General features: G+C 36.2%; 1 protein-coding gene across 1 annotated transcript; it reads left to right on the forward strand.

Annotated features, from left to right (window-relative positions):
• The first annotated feature begins 8536 nt into the window (after positions 1–8536).
• Positions 8537–9716, forward strand: LOC120284037. The gene is made up of 3 exons (XM_039290862.1): positions 8537–8798; positions 8865–8995; positions 9429–9716. Exons 1-3 carry the CDS (start codon positions 8537–8539, stop codon positions 9714–9716), a joined length of 681 nt encoding a protein of 226 aa, XP_039146796.1.
• Positions 9717–17079: the final 7363 nt, after the last annotated feature.

The raw sequence follows: 17079 nt of genomic DNA on the forward strand, positions 1-17079 counted from the left end.
CTGGAGTACTTGGTCCTCTGAATCAGGCCTTGTAGTTGATGGAAGGATATGGGTCGAGGTGACTGCGGTACGTCGCCATGAAGGATCACAGAGATGCCCTGCCACTGGAATTCCATCGACGGTTCAGAGTAATCATGGGTGACCTTCCCTAGCATTTGCAGCCATTGGATACCTAGAACCAAGTCCGGTCCTTCAATGGGGATGACATAAAGATCCACCGAAAATGGGAGGCCCTGCATTTGCAATATGACCTGAGGGCAATAATAAGAGCATACTAAGTAGTCGCCATTACCTACGTACACTCGGAAGGTGGAATGGTTTGAATGGGAAGTCTCAACGCCTCAGTGATGGTGGGTTTGATGAAGTTGTGGGTACTCCCGCTATCAATGAGAACTTGGTAATATTTCCCGGCTCTCTCACCTCGCAGTCGGAGAGATCGGGGGTTCTCAGTTCCGGCTAGAGTGTTCAAGCTGGATATGTCACCTGTGACAAGCTCGGCCTCAAGTGTGGATTGTTCTTCAACCTCTTCCTCCTTTGGTTCCATAGGTTCATCATCATCTACTCCTAGAAGCAGGAAGAACTTGCTCCTACAGCGATGACCGGGGCCAAACTTTTGGTCACAATTGAAGTAGAGCCCTTTTGCTCGACGGTCCGAGATTTCGGTTGGGGAAAGGCGTCGGATGGGTAACTGGGGTGGTGAGGTATGAGGTGTTAATTTTTGAGGTGGGCTTGGGGTCTGAGTGATCGGAGGTAATGCTAGTAGGGGAACAGGTTGGGTTCTAGCAGGAGCTTGTAATGGTGGTGGGTGTTTTACTGGTAGAGGTGTGGCCGTGGTTTGTCGGGGTGACCATTTAGTCCAAGATCGTGAATCGTTCTTGGTCTCCTCCGCGCGAGCTTCATATGCGTGAGCAAGCTCAAAAGTCTCCATGAGGGTGGACGGCCGAGATAACCTCAATTCCCTGCTTAACTCGGAGCGCAACCCGGTGATGAAGAAGGAAATTAACAAGGGTTCAGGTATCCCACAGACTTTGTTCATCAGAGCTTCAAATTCTGATTGGAATTCCACCACCGTGCCAACCTGCGTAAGTTTGGATAGATTTCCTTGGTAGTCTTCGAACTTTGATGGACCAAACCGTTTCTGGATGTGTAGTAAAAATGTTGGCCAGGTAGTGATGAGGTTGTTAGCCTTCATCCATTGAAACCAGTTGGATGCTGGTCCCTCCATGAGAAATGATGCAATGCGCAGACGAAGAGTCGCCGGGGTGTTATGAAGGCTGAAATATTCCTCAACTCGGAAGCACCATGTAGTCGGGTCGCTACCGTCAAACTTTGGGATGTCCACCTTCAGAGCACGGAGATATGGAGTAAAGTCTGATCCGCCAATCGTTGGTTCAACTGACTGCACCGGGGCAGACGGACTAAGCATCGGGTCCATTTGTTCCGTGCTGCCCAAGAACTGGTCGCGAAGATTGTCCATACGCCCCTCTACTTGTTGCACATATTGCTTGAGAGATTGGAAATCTCATCGCTCGGCTTTGTAGTTGCGCTTGAATGGTCTTCAAAACCGCGAGCACATCTTGGTCCGCCATGGTTTGTGCCCCGATCCGCTCTCAACGAAGCACCAATTGATACGACCCGATCCCGACAGTACCAAATAAACACCGCTCGAGCCGGTGAAAGCTCCGGGAACAATGGTTAGGAGATGAGATAGGAGGAGAAGTGAAGATTCTCGTGGTTTCATTTCTTCATTCAACGCCTTTTTACATACCTCCAACCCAGACTTTTATATCCCCAAAATAAAAAAATACAGAGACCCCCTGATATATTCCCAAACAAGCTAAAACGACAAAGAACAAAAAGTCGTACTAACATCAAACCCAAGAACTTCTTTCTCGACAACATCGCATAGCATACCATGCTCCCACTATCCCCTCGCTCTGCTCGTGATCACTCCACGTAGTTCACGAGCCAAGCTGGTCGCGCCTTTGGTCCGAGTCCGTTTATCTGTCAAAACTTCTTCCGTGACGCCTTGAGTTGGTTCCACCACACCTGACAACATCGGCTGAGTCGTATCAGCATACACGAGTAATTGCATTTTAAGAAAAAAAAATTTCATATTTTTCTTGGTATTTAACCATTGACTTTTCATTTATTTATTTATTTATTTATATATTTATGTTTTTCATGCTTATCATCACACAGTTATAAATGTTCTCATTAAAATATTAAGTAAATATTACCAATGATCTGTTGGACATCGGCAATAAAATCTCTCTGGTAAAGGTAAAGTCAAGAGTTTGATTTCCTCCTACTCGAAGGCGTGGTGACTAATATAATTAAAAATCCTAAGAATGCCTGTACTTTCATATTCTATTTACTTCTACTTCTAGGTTATTGTTTATCGTATTTACCAAATAATAATATAAGTAGATACATATAATTTAATTTAAATAAAAATAAACAAAGTTTATTTTTCACTTGGCGTAATGCATAAAACCTTTTAGAAATATATAAATAGTTGTCGGGGATTACTTTGATCAAGAAATCAGAGGCAAGTTCTCTCATTTCTATATCAATAATTAAAAATATAATTTATGGATATTTATTATTTTTATAACATAAATTAGAATATTTTTATATAAAAATACCATGAATACAAAATGACCGTTATGAATTACATTTATTGTAAATTAATCACAATTATATTAAATTAACATTAGGCAACAGAGTTTTTGTCACGCCCCGAACCCAACTCTATGGACCTGGGACGCCGACAAACGGCCGTACACCTACAAGACCAAAACCAAGTAGGGATACAAGGCCTCAAAACCTGAAAAAAATTAACAAGATTATGAGCTTGGGAGCCCAGTAAATAACCACTAAAAATATCGGGATTACAAATTGTTCAATAATCTTTAAAAACATACAAAATGTAATATAATGAAATAAATATCAAAATGAACCCATAAATCAGAAATGGTTCAAAACAGATTTAATTTATCAAAATAACGAGCATATAAGTCCCCCAAACAACTAATGGCAAAACAAAATATCATAACTCATTTATTTAAACTCGGTGACCCGAGTCGGATTTCAGAACTCATAGGTTTACCCTCGGTGACCCGAGCCAGAATATCAGAAGCCGTTATTCTTCACCGACGAAACGGTGCGAAACTATAGTTTCTATGTCAGAAGTACGTGTCGACACGGTCAGTGTTTAACCCCCAGTGACAGGGTTATTGCATTGTTAATTAGGGACTACGAATTTCTATACAAAAATATATATCTGTACATCAAAAATTATTGTCAACGCAGAAACAGTGAAATTCTGTGATCCCATTTTCTATCAAAAAGTATTCCAATTATATCAAATAATCTATTATTAACTAACATAATAATCCACACAAATAAAAAAATAATTAAATATGGAAATAACCCACAAAAACAAAAATATCATTTCCCAGTAATTCAAATAAATTCAATTAATCATGAATTAAACAAATAAACTAATTAAACAAATATACTAATTCAAAATATATATATATACACACCATGAATCCGTATTTTCCCAAAGTAAAAAAATAATAATAATAACTAAAATAATATAGAAATGTTTATTTTCTAAACAATAAAATCCAAATTAACAAAATGATTATATAAACCATTATCGAAAATCAGAATTTGCATTGATTATATAAACCATTATCAAAAATCAGAATTTGCATATACATATATTTACAGATTTATATGTGGTTTACTTACTTGTCGATTGCTCAAAAATCCCCAAAATCCTACGATATTTCTTCGAGACAAAACCCTTGACGGAGAGACCTATCCCCGTCCTCGCCGCCGGCACCACAGACCAAATCAAAAGAAAAAAAATAGGAGAAGAGGGGAAAAAAAAACTAATCTCTCCCTCTTCTTAATCCAAACAAAGATCCATAACGAGAGAAACAAAGAGACTGCGACTAGGGTTTTGAAACCTAATTAAAAGATAAGTAAATAAAATTCCGTAACTGCCATCCATGCACAATAAATAAAATAATAAAAAAAATGTGGGGCCCACAGTTTTCATTTGAAAGGTGATGTCCATATGTAACCGGTAGGGAAATAATGTATGCACTAGTGGGATACATTAAGTTGATATTTATATTTCAAAATAATATATATACTTATATATATATGCATAATTAATACCATTTTTTTTAAGACTATTAATACCATTTTATGATATAATTTCTCCAATATTTCTTACTTCACAAAGTTAATTTATCTTTTAAAATATAACAGGTATTGAATAATATTAATCATATATAAAACTAATATTTATTATATTGTTTTTAAAACTAATATTTTCTTAACATTTTAAAATGTGGGGGTTAAAATATAATCTAATTGTTTTTATCATTTTTCAAATGGTTTTTAATGTTTTAATGAAAAGACAAAAGATCAAGAGAACCAAATATTAAAGAATCTGTTTCTTTAGGAGCTATTCTTTACTTAATATAATAAATTTTTACAAATATAATTGCATTAAATCTGCATGATTTGTTTTTTTTAAAATGGATAAACTACTAATTATTCTTTTTTTCTTCTTTCTATTTTAAATTGTCAAAATGATTATAAAACTATTTAGTTATCAAAATTGTCTTTAGGTCATCACATCCATACCGGATAAGTGTTTAGATAGCGATTAGATACATTACAAATAACCAAAAGCTTGGCTTTTTACCCATGTTTTTAAAACCGGACCAGATAGCTAACTAATCTCATATTTGGGTCACGGATCAGTCAGTCGGACCTGATGACCCATTTCGATCGAATTGGATGATGCCATAAATATATATCTACAATAATAATATACATGAACAAACTAACAAATATATATATATATATATATATATATATATATATAACAATATACATTGAAAAACTAACAAAACAGCTATATATATATATATATATATATATAATAATATACATGAACAAACTAACAAATATCTATACTATATACTAATTATATCCCTTGATGATTTTAAAAACTGACATGTGGTGAACTTAAAATTAAAGGTTTAATGGTCCGAAGGAGAAGCAATCCTAACTCCTTCCAAATATTAAAAACAAAATTGCAACCTCATTGCTCCACCATTATTGTCCATATTCATGCCTCTTTTAATGTGAAAACATTAAAGAATTAATGCCTTGTGAAGAGGAGAAGATCTCTCCACTTCTTCTTTGAATAGAAAACCTCTCCAACTGTACATTCAAGACCTTCTTCCCTTTATCTCTCCCATCTTTTCTCTTCGTCCTCTTTTGGCTGTTAAAAAAACACCAAGATCCATCCGCGCCAGATCTCGCGCAGGTTTCCTTATCGCCCGGATAACTGCTGTCAGATCTCACCGCGCAGCACTAGATCTGCCGCTCTAACTGCGCCGCACCAGATCTACAACCGACCTGCCTGCACCGCCAGATCTCTTTTCCTCCTCTAGTTATCGCTGTCGCGCCGATCTCACCGCATCACATTGGATCTGCTGCTGGCCTGCTACTCCACCCATCCTGCTCTGGTTTATTTAACTTAATTATTTTTTTTTTAAATTTTGTTTTTGTTTTTCTTCATAGGGGTAGGATTGTTGCGCCAATCTCACTGCATCGCACTTGATTTGCCGCCGCCCTGCCTCTCCACCTCTCCGGATCTAGTTTATTTATCTTTATTATTTTTTTAAATTTTTTTTTCTGCACAAGTGTACGATATAAAGTGAAAAAAACTAAAAAAGATACTATTTTCTTTCAATTTTTTTTTATTTGTCTTTCTCCCCATTAAAATTCGATTCAATATTTTATTTTATTGTTTTATTTTTGTTTATAGGTACTAGATTGGAGAGAAAAAATATTGCAAAGATTATTTCTTCCCATGTAAATATCTTCTCTTTTAATTTTTAATGAAGATTCGAGTTGTTTTTTTTTCTTTGATGCAGAGGAGAAGATGAATAAAATTAATGAAAAGTTTTTATTTAATTTTTTTATTTTCCCGTGATATTCTCTTTGGTTTTATTTATTTGTAGATAGGGGGAATAATTACTGTCTTTACTTTTAATATCCCAAAATACATGGCAATGTAAAATAGTATTATGTGAAGGGCTCTTTCACATTTCTTTGAAAATATAAGAAAAGTATTGTAATAATAAATTTAGAAAGATACAAAAAAAGCCATATAATTAGATTAAATTGATAACATAAATTATAATAATTAGTAAAATTAATTTGAATTTGGAAATGCTATAAATGCCCATTGGGAAGAAAATGAAACTAAATAAATGAATATATGTGTAGGGAAAATTATTTTTTAGTCCCTGAAAGTTTCCAAACTTCCCTAAAAGTCCCTCTGACATTTGAATTTGACAGATAGTCCCTCCTTTTTTATTTTGCTGACGGTTTGGTCCCTGGTTGTAACTCCGTTAGTTAACTTCATGCAATATTCCATTTTTGTCCTGCTAGTTGGAGGGAAAGCTGGCGGCTAGTCTTGTCAACTTTTTGGAAAATAGTACGGTTGTCAGTTTTAACTTTACATGATTTTTTAACCCAAGCTGTCTTCTTCTTCTTCCTTCATCATTTTTGTTGGTTTTTTTGTTTCCATCTATGCTGGATAGATAGATTTGTCTCTTTCCCGTTGTTCTGGTTTTATTTTGCACTCTTGTACTTTGAATATTTCTTCACTCGAAAGACAATTCATGTGAGCTTCTCCACACTTGTTTTGGTTTTATTTTTTGTGGTCATGCAATTGTTGACCATGCTTTCTTCATGCAGGCATCCAATAGATACCTTTTTGCGCAGTTGCTAGGTATAAAGGGGAGGGCCGAGTCCTCCAGTTCACAGCGGTGACTCCTTGGGAGTCAATTCTAGATGAGATATGTCAAAGATGTGAGCTTGACATTCGCACTGTGAAAGTGAAGTTTGTCACATCCGATGCAAACCGAACCATTTGTCCCATTGATTCTGAAATTGACTTCAAGCGTATGTGCCAAATATATCAAATACTAAACAGCGCTGCCGTTGACCTTATTGTTGATGCAGATGCAAATGCTGTAGACATGCCATTGTGTTCGCCACTCCCGTCGTAAATATCCTTTCTCTGCTTGATGTGTAGTCATTTTATTTCATTCTTCTAAATTATGTCCTCATTCATAAATAATATTTCTCGTATAGTATATAGAGTAGTCACTTATTGTATGCACTTTCCGGTTAATTTTTGGAGATATCATTTACCATTATCTATTTCAATTTATATTTGTTTGTTTCTACTTAAAAATTTTTGTTTTCGCTTAACATTAACCGATACCACTTAAACTCTGCTTAAATGGAAGAGTGCTCATTTTAGATGCGAGAGGCACGGGGTTTGGTCCCCCTTATCTCCAACCATTATTTTAATTTTTTAATTATTATTTTTAATTTTTAATTCCACAAAACCCTTCTTTTTTGTGAACATTATATATTTCCGCTTAAATTTCCCCATTTACGAGTAATAATTTATATTCTCACTTAACTCTTTTCGATTTCGCTTAAACTATTTTCATCCTCCGCTTAAGAGTAAACTATTTCTCTTAAACTTATCCTATTTCGCTTAAAATTGTTATATTTCGCTTTAACTTCTTTGATTGCGCTTGCAATTATGCAATTTCGCGTAAAATTTTTTGATTTCGCTTAAACTCGTCCGATTTAACTTAAATTTATCCGATTTAGTTTAAGTTGTTTGATTGAGTATAAAAGTGCCATGATTTCACTTAAAATTATCCGATTTGTACACTACAACGATTCATTTTCGGAGAGTATGTCACTCAACAGGGCCACATTTCCACCCCATCAACAACCTGCGGGTGTTCTATCCATCCGACCTTCGTCAGAAGATCATGAGATTGTTTCAATGGAAGTCGGTGATCAGTTTTCTGACAGTGAACATTTTAAGGATGCACTTAGGAATTTTGCTATCAAACGCAATTTTAACTTTACATTCATCAAGATGGCAAGCAGATAGTGACTGTCAAGTGTGCTGCTGAAGGTTGTGAATGGCGTGACCACGCATCCATGGAAGGTAACCACCAGACGTTTAGGATCAAGACGATGTATCCCAAACACACGTGTGGTGACGGTATTGGCATGTCCTCACATCCCAAGGCATACGTGTCATACAAAAGCTGAAGAACCATCCCCTGTATAGGTATATTGACATTCAGTGTGATATGTTGTGAGACCACGGTATCTATTTATCCTATAAACAAGCTTGGCTAGGGAAAGAGGTCGCTAAGGAGGTTCTCCATGCGAGTGAGGTGGCGAGCTATGATTTATTGATGTGGTACGTGAAGAAGGTGTTAGTGACAAACTCTGGTAGCGTTGCTATCGTAGAGAATGACAGTCCCCATTTCAAGCGTGCGTTTTTTGCCTTCAAAGCATGTGTCATTGGTTTCAAGACAGATGTAGGCCATTGCTGTACCTAGATGGAACTCACTTGCTCGGTAAATATGGGGGCACTTTGTTAGGTGCAATGGGAAAAGATGGGAATGATGGTTTCTTTCATGTGGTATTTGCAATCATAGATAATGAAACGGATGCGAACTTGATGTGGTTCTTGTCAAAGCTTGGAGATACTATATACGATGATGACGAATATGTGAAACTTATTACATTTATATTTGATAGGTCTAAGGGCCTTATCAATGGTGTTGCGAAGGTATTCCCTTCCTCACTACATGCATATTATTTGCGCCACTTGGAAGCAAACTTCATGAAAGCAAATGTCAGACTTGGCAAGTCACTAAAAGAAAGATGATGGTCTATATTATCGAGAATTGCGTTTTCATGTGCTGAAAAAGAATTCGATGACGCTGTTGCCGATATGTTAAACACATCGGCAGATGCACATCAATGGTTGATACAAAAAACCGATCGGGCGCACTGGCAAACTACATGTTCAAAGGTGAGAGATGGAGGGAGACTCGATAAGGTACGCACCATTTCCCTTAAATTTATTTGTTCCCGATTGAGTTTCAATTATTTCGCTTAATATTAATTGTTTCCACTTAATATAAATAGTTTACGATTGAATTATAACTTTTTCGATTAAGTTTAAATTTTTTTCACGTATGTTTAATTGTTATCACTTAATATTAAGATTTCTCGCTTAACTTGCATTGTTTATGATTAAATTATTATTTTCTGATTAAGTTTCAAATATTTCGCTTAAGTTTAATTGTTACAGCTTAAGTTACATCGTTTAGGATTAAATTATAGTGTTTCTGATTAAGTTTTAATATTTCTACTTATTATTTCATGACTCTTCTTTTGTACAAAGGTTTAAGCTAATGGGCATGTTGTGTCATTGACGTGAACAATCTCACAGATGTGAGAGATGTCTATGTCCTGCCATACATCGAAAGATTGAGGAACTTGTTGAAGAGTCTCGCAACCTACTGGTCTGCCGTTCCGACGGTGACCATTTTGAAGTGGTTGACCAGAAGAACTACTGCATCAGTTTGAACGCTCGGACATGCTCATGTCGTAGGTGGCAGGTATATGGCATTCCATGCAAACATGCTTATGCGGCAATACTACAGACAGACACAAATATTCATCGATATGTCGATGACTACTTCACAGTGGATGCTTACCGACAAGCATATACAGAAGTCATATTCCCAGTACTAGATAATGACAAGCACAAGTAGTTAAACTGTGAACTACTTGTGCGCCCTCCAATCACCAAGAAGCCAGTTGGTCGGCCAAGACGGAAGTGTCTAGACTCACAAGCATCAATGGCTCACGAATTATGATGCAGTCGTTGCCATGATGCTGGTCATAACCGTAGATCCTGTAATGCATCGATAGCTGACTGACTAGATGATGTTATTTACGTGTAGCTTGCCACAACAAAAGCGGTATGTTCTAATTTAAAGTGAAAACTACTAATTTTAACCAGTATGGATGAAATTTAAGCAATATGAGTGATATTTAAGCAGTATGAACTAATTTTAACTAAGAACGATTCTTTTTAAGTAGACAACCATATACGTGCATGACAAACAACTCTTATTCAAAACATCATAGTGATATGCAAATAAGTACATGTCCAAAACTCAAACTAGAAGAAAAGTCAGGTTAATAACAACGTATTGTTAAACATATCCTAACAGTTCTTTGATTCTCCGAAAGTCTGGCGACCACGGGCAATGCCATCCATCAATATGCGAGCCGCAAAACGTAGACGCAAGTGTGGAATGTCCGTCTAGTGAAGTTTTCGTTTCTCGCCAGCGAGTATTTGCTCTATGAAATACATGACATAGACTGGACAATCGACTGTACTCGGCTTTTGCCGTGGCAATTCCGTTTGTGTCTGAGAGGGTAAGCTTCCATTGCGTTATCACCAAATTCTATTGCTAAACATCTATCGAATAGTTTCCACTATCAACAAAATATGCATCGGCAAGCCAAATGGCGACGAAAATAGAAATAGTTTAAACGAATAAAAACATTGTTTACCATGTGGATGACATCTGGATCATATTTCAGACTGACAGACGAGGAATAATGAATATATTCCTTCTTCACTTTATCGAGTACGAGGAGATGGAAGTGACCAAGAAGTATAGTAGGCATCAAGATGATGTCGACATCTACAAACCGGCATACAGCATCAGCCATCATGACCAATGACTCTTCTTCTGTGTGCTTTGACGAGGACATCAAAAGAACAAGTGGTCGGGAGATTGGTCCCCATACATTGTAAGGGTTCGGTTCACTATTCATCTGTTCTATGATTATCAATACATATACATCTATCACATCATCATCGACCATTTCCTTCCCTTCCAACAGAGAGTAGACACGTGCCGGAGTGGTGTACGGCACATTGTTCTACCAGACATAAGTCCTACCATATCAAAGCACCAAAATTGAGCGTAACATTGTAAATTAAGTGAAAATTTTTTAACTTAAGTGGAAACATTTATAGTTAAGAGGAAAATATTGAAACTTAAGTGGAAACATTAAAACTTATGCGGAAACATATAAGTTTAATTGGAAAACTTTGAAGTTAAGAGGAAAATTTGGAACGTAAGTGGAAACATTAACACTTATGCTGAAAAATGTAAGTTTAATTGGAATAACTAAAACGTAAGCGTAAAACATTAAAATTAAGTGTAAACATTAAAACTTAAGTGAAGTGAAGACAATAAAAGTATAAACATGATGCTTACATGTCCATCAGACAGTTTAGAAAGTGGCTGATTATTAGTTGTTCGACTTTATTTAATCTCATAAATCCGGTAGAACATTTGTTCCGTGGTACCCTAAAAGTCTGAGTAACTTGTTCAGTCGGTACCACTGCCTGTTCGTCAATTGATGACGTCTCCGATATTGGTTTTGGGATGACAACTGACGCTTCATTAGTAGTATCAGTTGATGGTTTCACGGCTGTTAACGGAGACAGTTTTGGATTCAGGGAGTCAGTGTGGATGTCCTCCACGTTCGGTACGTCATGACCAGTTGGTGGGTCAGTTTGGATGTCCTCCACTTTTCCTAACTTCTTATATGACAAAGGGGGCAGATCATTTCTCAAGGATGTTAGTGATTCAATTATAGACTCGACGTCGATGTTTTCGGTGACGTCGACTAGTGGTACAACGGGTGGAGATGGCTTCATCGGTTCAAGGAAGGAAGTGCACAAGATGGCGCTGGTCCAGAGTGGGAAGGGATGGGGGAAGGTTGCGCGGATCCGGAGGGGGAGGGGAATGGGGAAGATGGAGCTGGTCTGGAGGGCGAAGGGAGGGGGAATGACGGATCGGGTGCGAAGGGGGAAGTGGGTGGGGATTGCTTGTTGGTTGCGAAGAAGGGAGGGAGTGGGGATGACAAATTGAGTGCGGAGGGGGAAGCGGGTGGGGATTGTTTGTTGGTTACGGAGGAGGGAGAGAGTGGGGATGACGGATCGAGTGTGAAGGGGGAAGCGGGTGGGGATGGCGTGGAAGGTGCCTATGGAGAAGTGGGTGGGAATTGCTTGGCTGGTGCGGAGAGGGAAGGGCGTGGGGATGGTGCTGTGGGTCCGGAAGACGAACGTGGTGATGAGGGAGTTGATTTTGTCTTGACTTTGCCCTTTTGGGCAATTTTTGGAGGCCATTCTTCTGGTCGGCAATCGGCTTGCAAAATTGCAGACCTTGTGGATTGCCGTGTAACTGGCTTAAGAGGAGCAGAATCAGAAACATTAGATTTGGGAATAGGCAATGGTTGTCATCGCCTTTAAGCAACCTTCTTTACTCAAGATCTTTTGCTGGCCGCTTGTTTCGGCGGCAAATCCTTGGTGTCGTCAGTTATCGGTGCGACATTAGAAGGGCCACGACCCTCAATTACTTCAACTATGGTTTGAAGCCCACCAACAATTTTGGACAACTTCTCAAAACCTTTCAGTAAACGTAACCTAATATCTTCATCAATTTCCCCCCCTCGGTGGATTAATGAAAACAGAACCACATCGACCCTGACGTGGTGGGCTCCTCGGTGGTAAGGGAGACTGTCCACATTTCCTTGTGGATTTCTCCCCACATTTTGCACCAAGACGTATTGTGCTAGCCACTTCTTCTCCTCGGTGGCTTGTCCTGACGAGAGCTTCTTCTTCGGCGTTAGCCGGGACGAGAGCGGAAAACTGTAATGTGGAAATGACATACAGTCAAGGTAAACAATGATATTAAACGAAAAACTTAAAACAACAATCAAAATTAATTCTTAAGCGGAACCTTAACAAATTAAGTCTAAACTACATATTTTAACCGTAAAAACTAATTTATTAAGCGAAAAAAATTATATTTTAAGTGCAAAACCTAAAAGTTAATTGAAATCATTTTTGTGCAAGTGAAAACTAGAAACTTAAGTGAAAACGAAATATGTTAAGTGTAAACTAAACATTTAAATCGGAAAAGAAAATTGTTAAGCGGACACTAAATAAGTTAAATGTAAACTAAATAACTCTTTCCCCTCGACTGATGATAGCAATGAACCGATGGATGGTTGCTTCTTGAAACTGTTCATCCCGTAACACAGGATCCGGGCAGTCTTACCAAATCGCACCTTCTTGTCGGTGCCAGTTACTTCTTAGAACCAAATATTTAGAGCGACAGCACATCCTCGCAAGTAGCCAGTTTTTGTCTTCTCACTAGAGCATCTTGCTTCAACTCTGGCGGCCGTTTGCAGGACGTCATCCATAAGCCACTTATGTATGGCTTGAGCCCATGCATAGCGCCGCATTGTGGGAAGATTGTCTACATAGTCTACAAGCCAATTGGGAACAGAACATGATGAGTTTGGGAACAGCATGGTCCCCATGATGAATACCAACAATATCTTCACAAAGTTTTCTTCTTCTCCCTTCTTCCGGACTAGTGTGCTAAGAGTTTTTTTTGATAGTTTCCCTATGTCTTTCATAGGTTTTCGACAAATATTTTTCTTCAAATTCTGAATGTGGCTTTCTCTTTTTGAAAACCACTGCATCCCCATCGCATCTGAGACCAAGAATAATGGATACATCTTCTGCCCTAAATGTCAACAAGCTCTCACCAATTTTAAATTTTTGGGAGCGCTCATCGTATCTCTACAACAGAGCATCGAGCAATCCCCTCTCTTGTAGTACAGGTTCAATTTCCATTAAAGATGCGAAAGAAGTACTCCGGATGATTTCTAAATGCCTAGAACTCATGTTTTGTTTTAACTTAGCAATCGTTTCCACTATAGAGACCAAATAACACCTGCCGTTTACAAGGTTGGTTGCCATATGTCCAATACCTTCACCAAGAAGGATTAAAAAACTATCAATAATATTTGAGCGGAACTAGAAATTATGAGTGGAAACACATTTATTTAAATAAAAATCGATTAATTTAAGGGGTAAACAACACAGGCAAAAAAAGACAAAGCTAAAACTAAAACCAAACGTTTATAAACATCATCTTCCATTTGAGAAAGAATGACAACTTTCCAAATCAAGCCTGGATCATACACAACAAACAAAAATTTAAAAAACCTTCAATTACAAAACCCTAGAAACCCAAAACAGCGATGTAAACAACCTTACAATCTTCCATTAATACCTTCAGGTTCGCTGATTCAAGAGTATGGAGATGGTGTCAAGGAAACAACAATGAAGACCCAGGAAAGCTCTAGCGAACTTCTTCTCAATACCTTCAGTTGAACACAGGGCTTCAATGTGTGTAACTCTCAGCATCTGAAGGGGCAAGTCTCAGAATGTGAATGGGCAACTGAGGGAAGGCGCGCACAGGAACCAACACTCCCCTCTCGGGATTCGTGGCCGCTTAACCCGCCACTTCCCAGCGTGGAGAGAGAACACATAATTAATGTAACTGGCTGGCATTTCGGTCTTTTCTCCTCAAAATTCACAGAGTTAGCAACCGCAAGGACCAAATATTCATATGTACGGAAAATGAGGGATGAACTGTGAATATTCAAACTAGAAGGGTGTTTCTGTGAATACCTAACCTTTGGAGGGACTTTTTGTTCATTTCCAGTATATCTATTATAACCCATATATATATTGAATAAAAACATATAGTAGCTTTTAATAATTTATTTAAAAAAAAATTAACATTCATGCACAAACAAACTCTCTCTCTCTAAAATACTAATTTCAAAATTAGTGTTTGTGTGGTTTTATACTAACTTTCTCATTTATTTATTGATTATTTTTTTTATTTTTCTTTCACCTTTTTAAATAATTACCACTTCAAATATACATTAAAAAATAATCATACATTAAATTATGAATGAGAATTTAATTTTTTTTTAAAAAAAAAGGAAATCCATTCCTACTCCTATTTCCTATTTAGTCTTTTATTCTTTTGTTGAAATTACAAGTTTATTTTCATTCCTCCTGATTATTTATATAGTAACATATTAAGAATAGTTACTTTTATATAAATATTAACACAGATTTCAGTATTTGTCCATAACTAATATAACAAATATCAAACAAATAACATGCATTACTACATAAATTTTATCATCTTTTCACCAATTCATTGTTAAAATACCATAAGAGTTTGAAATGTAACATAAGTTGTTTTCTCTAACTGATTCATTATATAATATAATATTATGTATATACAAATATATTAAAAAATTATTTATATACTATTAGTGTGTATTGATGTTTTTGATGTATTGTTTGTATTTTAATCCTTATATTGCACAACTATTTTAGATGTACAAAATAATTAACATTACCAAATTTAGAAGATACATAAATTGTTAACAATTTTTTTCCCCCGAGATAATTGTTTTTATAAGAGAAGGCGTATGATGGAAAATTAAAATAAAAAATCAAAGGACATCCCATAAATAAATCAAAATGGATCAAAACTTAATGCTTATATTATAATATTAAATTAAATACGGAAGAATATTAAAAAAATTATACAAAAGCAATGCCAACAACTTTAGTTTTAATAATTTCAAAGAGGACGATGATGATATCAAACATAGATTATAAGATTATTATAGTAGCTTAATTGCAATAATTTTTTCTTTCTCAGCATCAAGTTAAGTAGCATTTTTCCCTGAAGGACCTAAAATATATATACATATATATGAGTGATAAAAAAATAATGAAAAAACCATCAATGTTTTTTTTATATTGTTAAGAAACATGGCAATGCAATACAATTGCATTTTTTTTTCTGGCAAAAAAAAAAGCATTTTTAGACTTAAAACTACACAACAGAGGAACCGCCTATATTAAGATTTAGTTATTATTATTATTATTATTATTATTATTATTATTATTTTTTTTTTTTTGGGGTTAACTTTATTGTATTATATTATTCACAAAATTTTTGTGTGTTATTTTAAAATAAAATCCATGTGAAATTTTATTATTATTAGACCCTATTTATGTTTAAGTCATTTAATTTATTAAAAAACAGATATTTATATGACTACAAATACCCAAAGCATTAGCGTGAACCTGATATGTATCTATACATAATGTTAATTGCATCCCCTAATGTTCTTATTAATTGACATGTGGTGCATTCTTAACTAAAGGTGTGGTGTTTTGCAGGTTCATTCAAGAACTTTCTAACTTTTCTTTCTCTTTCCTTATAAAAACATATAGGTCTTTGTCATTGTCACTATTGTTAAAATCAATTAAAACTAATATAAAGAAGATGTGCATTATGAAACTCCCCCTAACACTTAAGTTGTACATTGTCCCCAATGTACACATGCAAGCTCACTCATAATATATTAAACAAGAATATATGAGGGAGAAGCAATCAATACTCCCCTGACTCCTATTATTGCATTTGATGGAGCTAGATCCTTGGGAGTGTTGCTCAAACGGGTTGTGAAGCACACACGGCTAAATGCGGAAGCACCATGGCCGTGTCCATAACTAGTTCTCAGTTCCCATATGGACAAGACCATCTGCACGGATACACGAGGGGGTTCAGTGAAGCTCAATAAAACAAAAACAACTTGAGTATATAAAAGATGAAGTAATGAATACAACTCGAGACATCAAAATAAAAATAAACTCAAAAGAAAAGTCCTTTCTGAGTATACAAGTCCAAAATAAAATGCAAAGGTAATAAAAATAGTGAAAAATAAAGTCAAATGTCAGTGTTGTCCGCTGTCGGCTCTCCTGCTGGTGGATACTCAAAAGGTACAGGAAGATCAGGAGATGTTGATGCTGGAGGAGCTGAGGGAGTCCGCGGTCTCAGAATCATTAAATATTATTAAAAGAGGCAAATATGATTTTGCAATTGGGTTTTGCTTTGACTTTTTTTTTTTGGAGGACTCCACATCCTTTTAATTATCATTGTTTTATTATATAAGTAGTGCAATCATACATTATATTGTTATATTATTATATTATAAATCAATAATTCTCAAATGTCTCTTTCAATCTCATTAAAAACATATATAGGTCTTTGTTGTTATCACTATTGTTATAATAATTATCATTAAATATTATTACAAGGAGGCAATTGTGACTTTGCAATTAGGTTTTTCTTTGATTTTTTTTTCACGGGC

This window comes from Dioscorea cayenensis, chromosome 19 (assembly GCF_009730915.1).
Source record: "Dioscorea cayenensis subsp. rotundata cultivar TDr96_F1 chromosome 19, TDr96_F1_v2_PseudoChromosome.rev07_lg8_w22 25.fasta, whole genome shotgun sequence".
Taxonomy (NCBI): domain Eukaryota; kingdom Viridiplantae; phylum Streptophyta; class Magnoliopsida; order Dioscoreales; family Dioscoreaceae; genus Dioscorea; species Dioscorea cayenensis.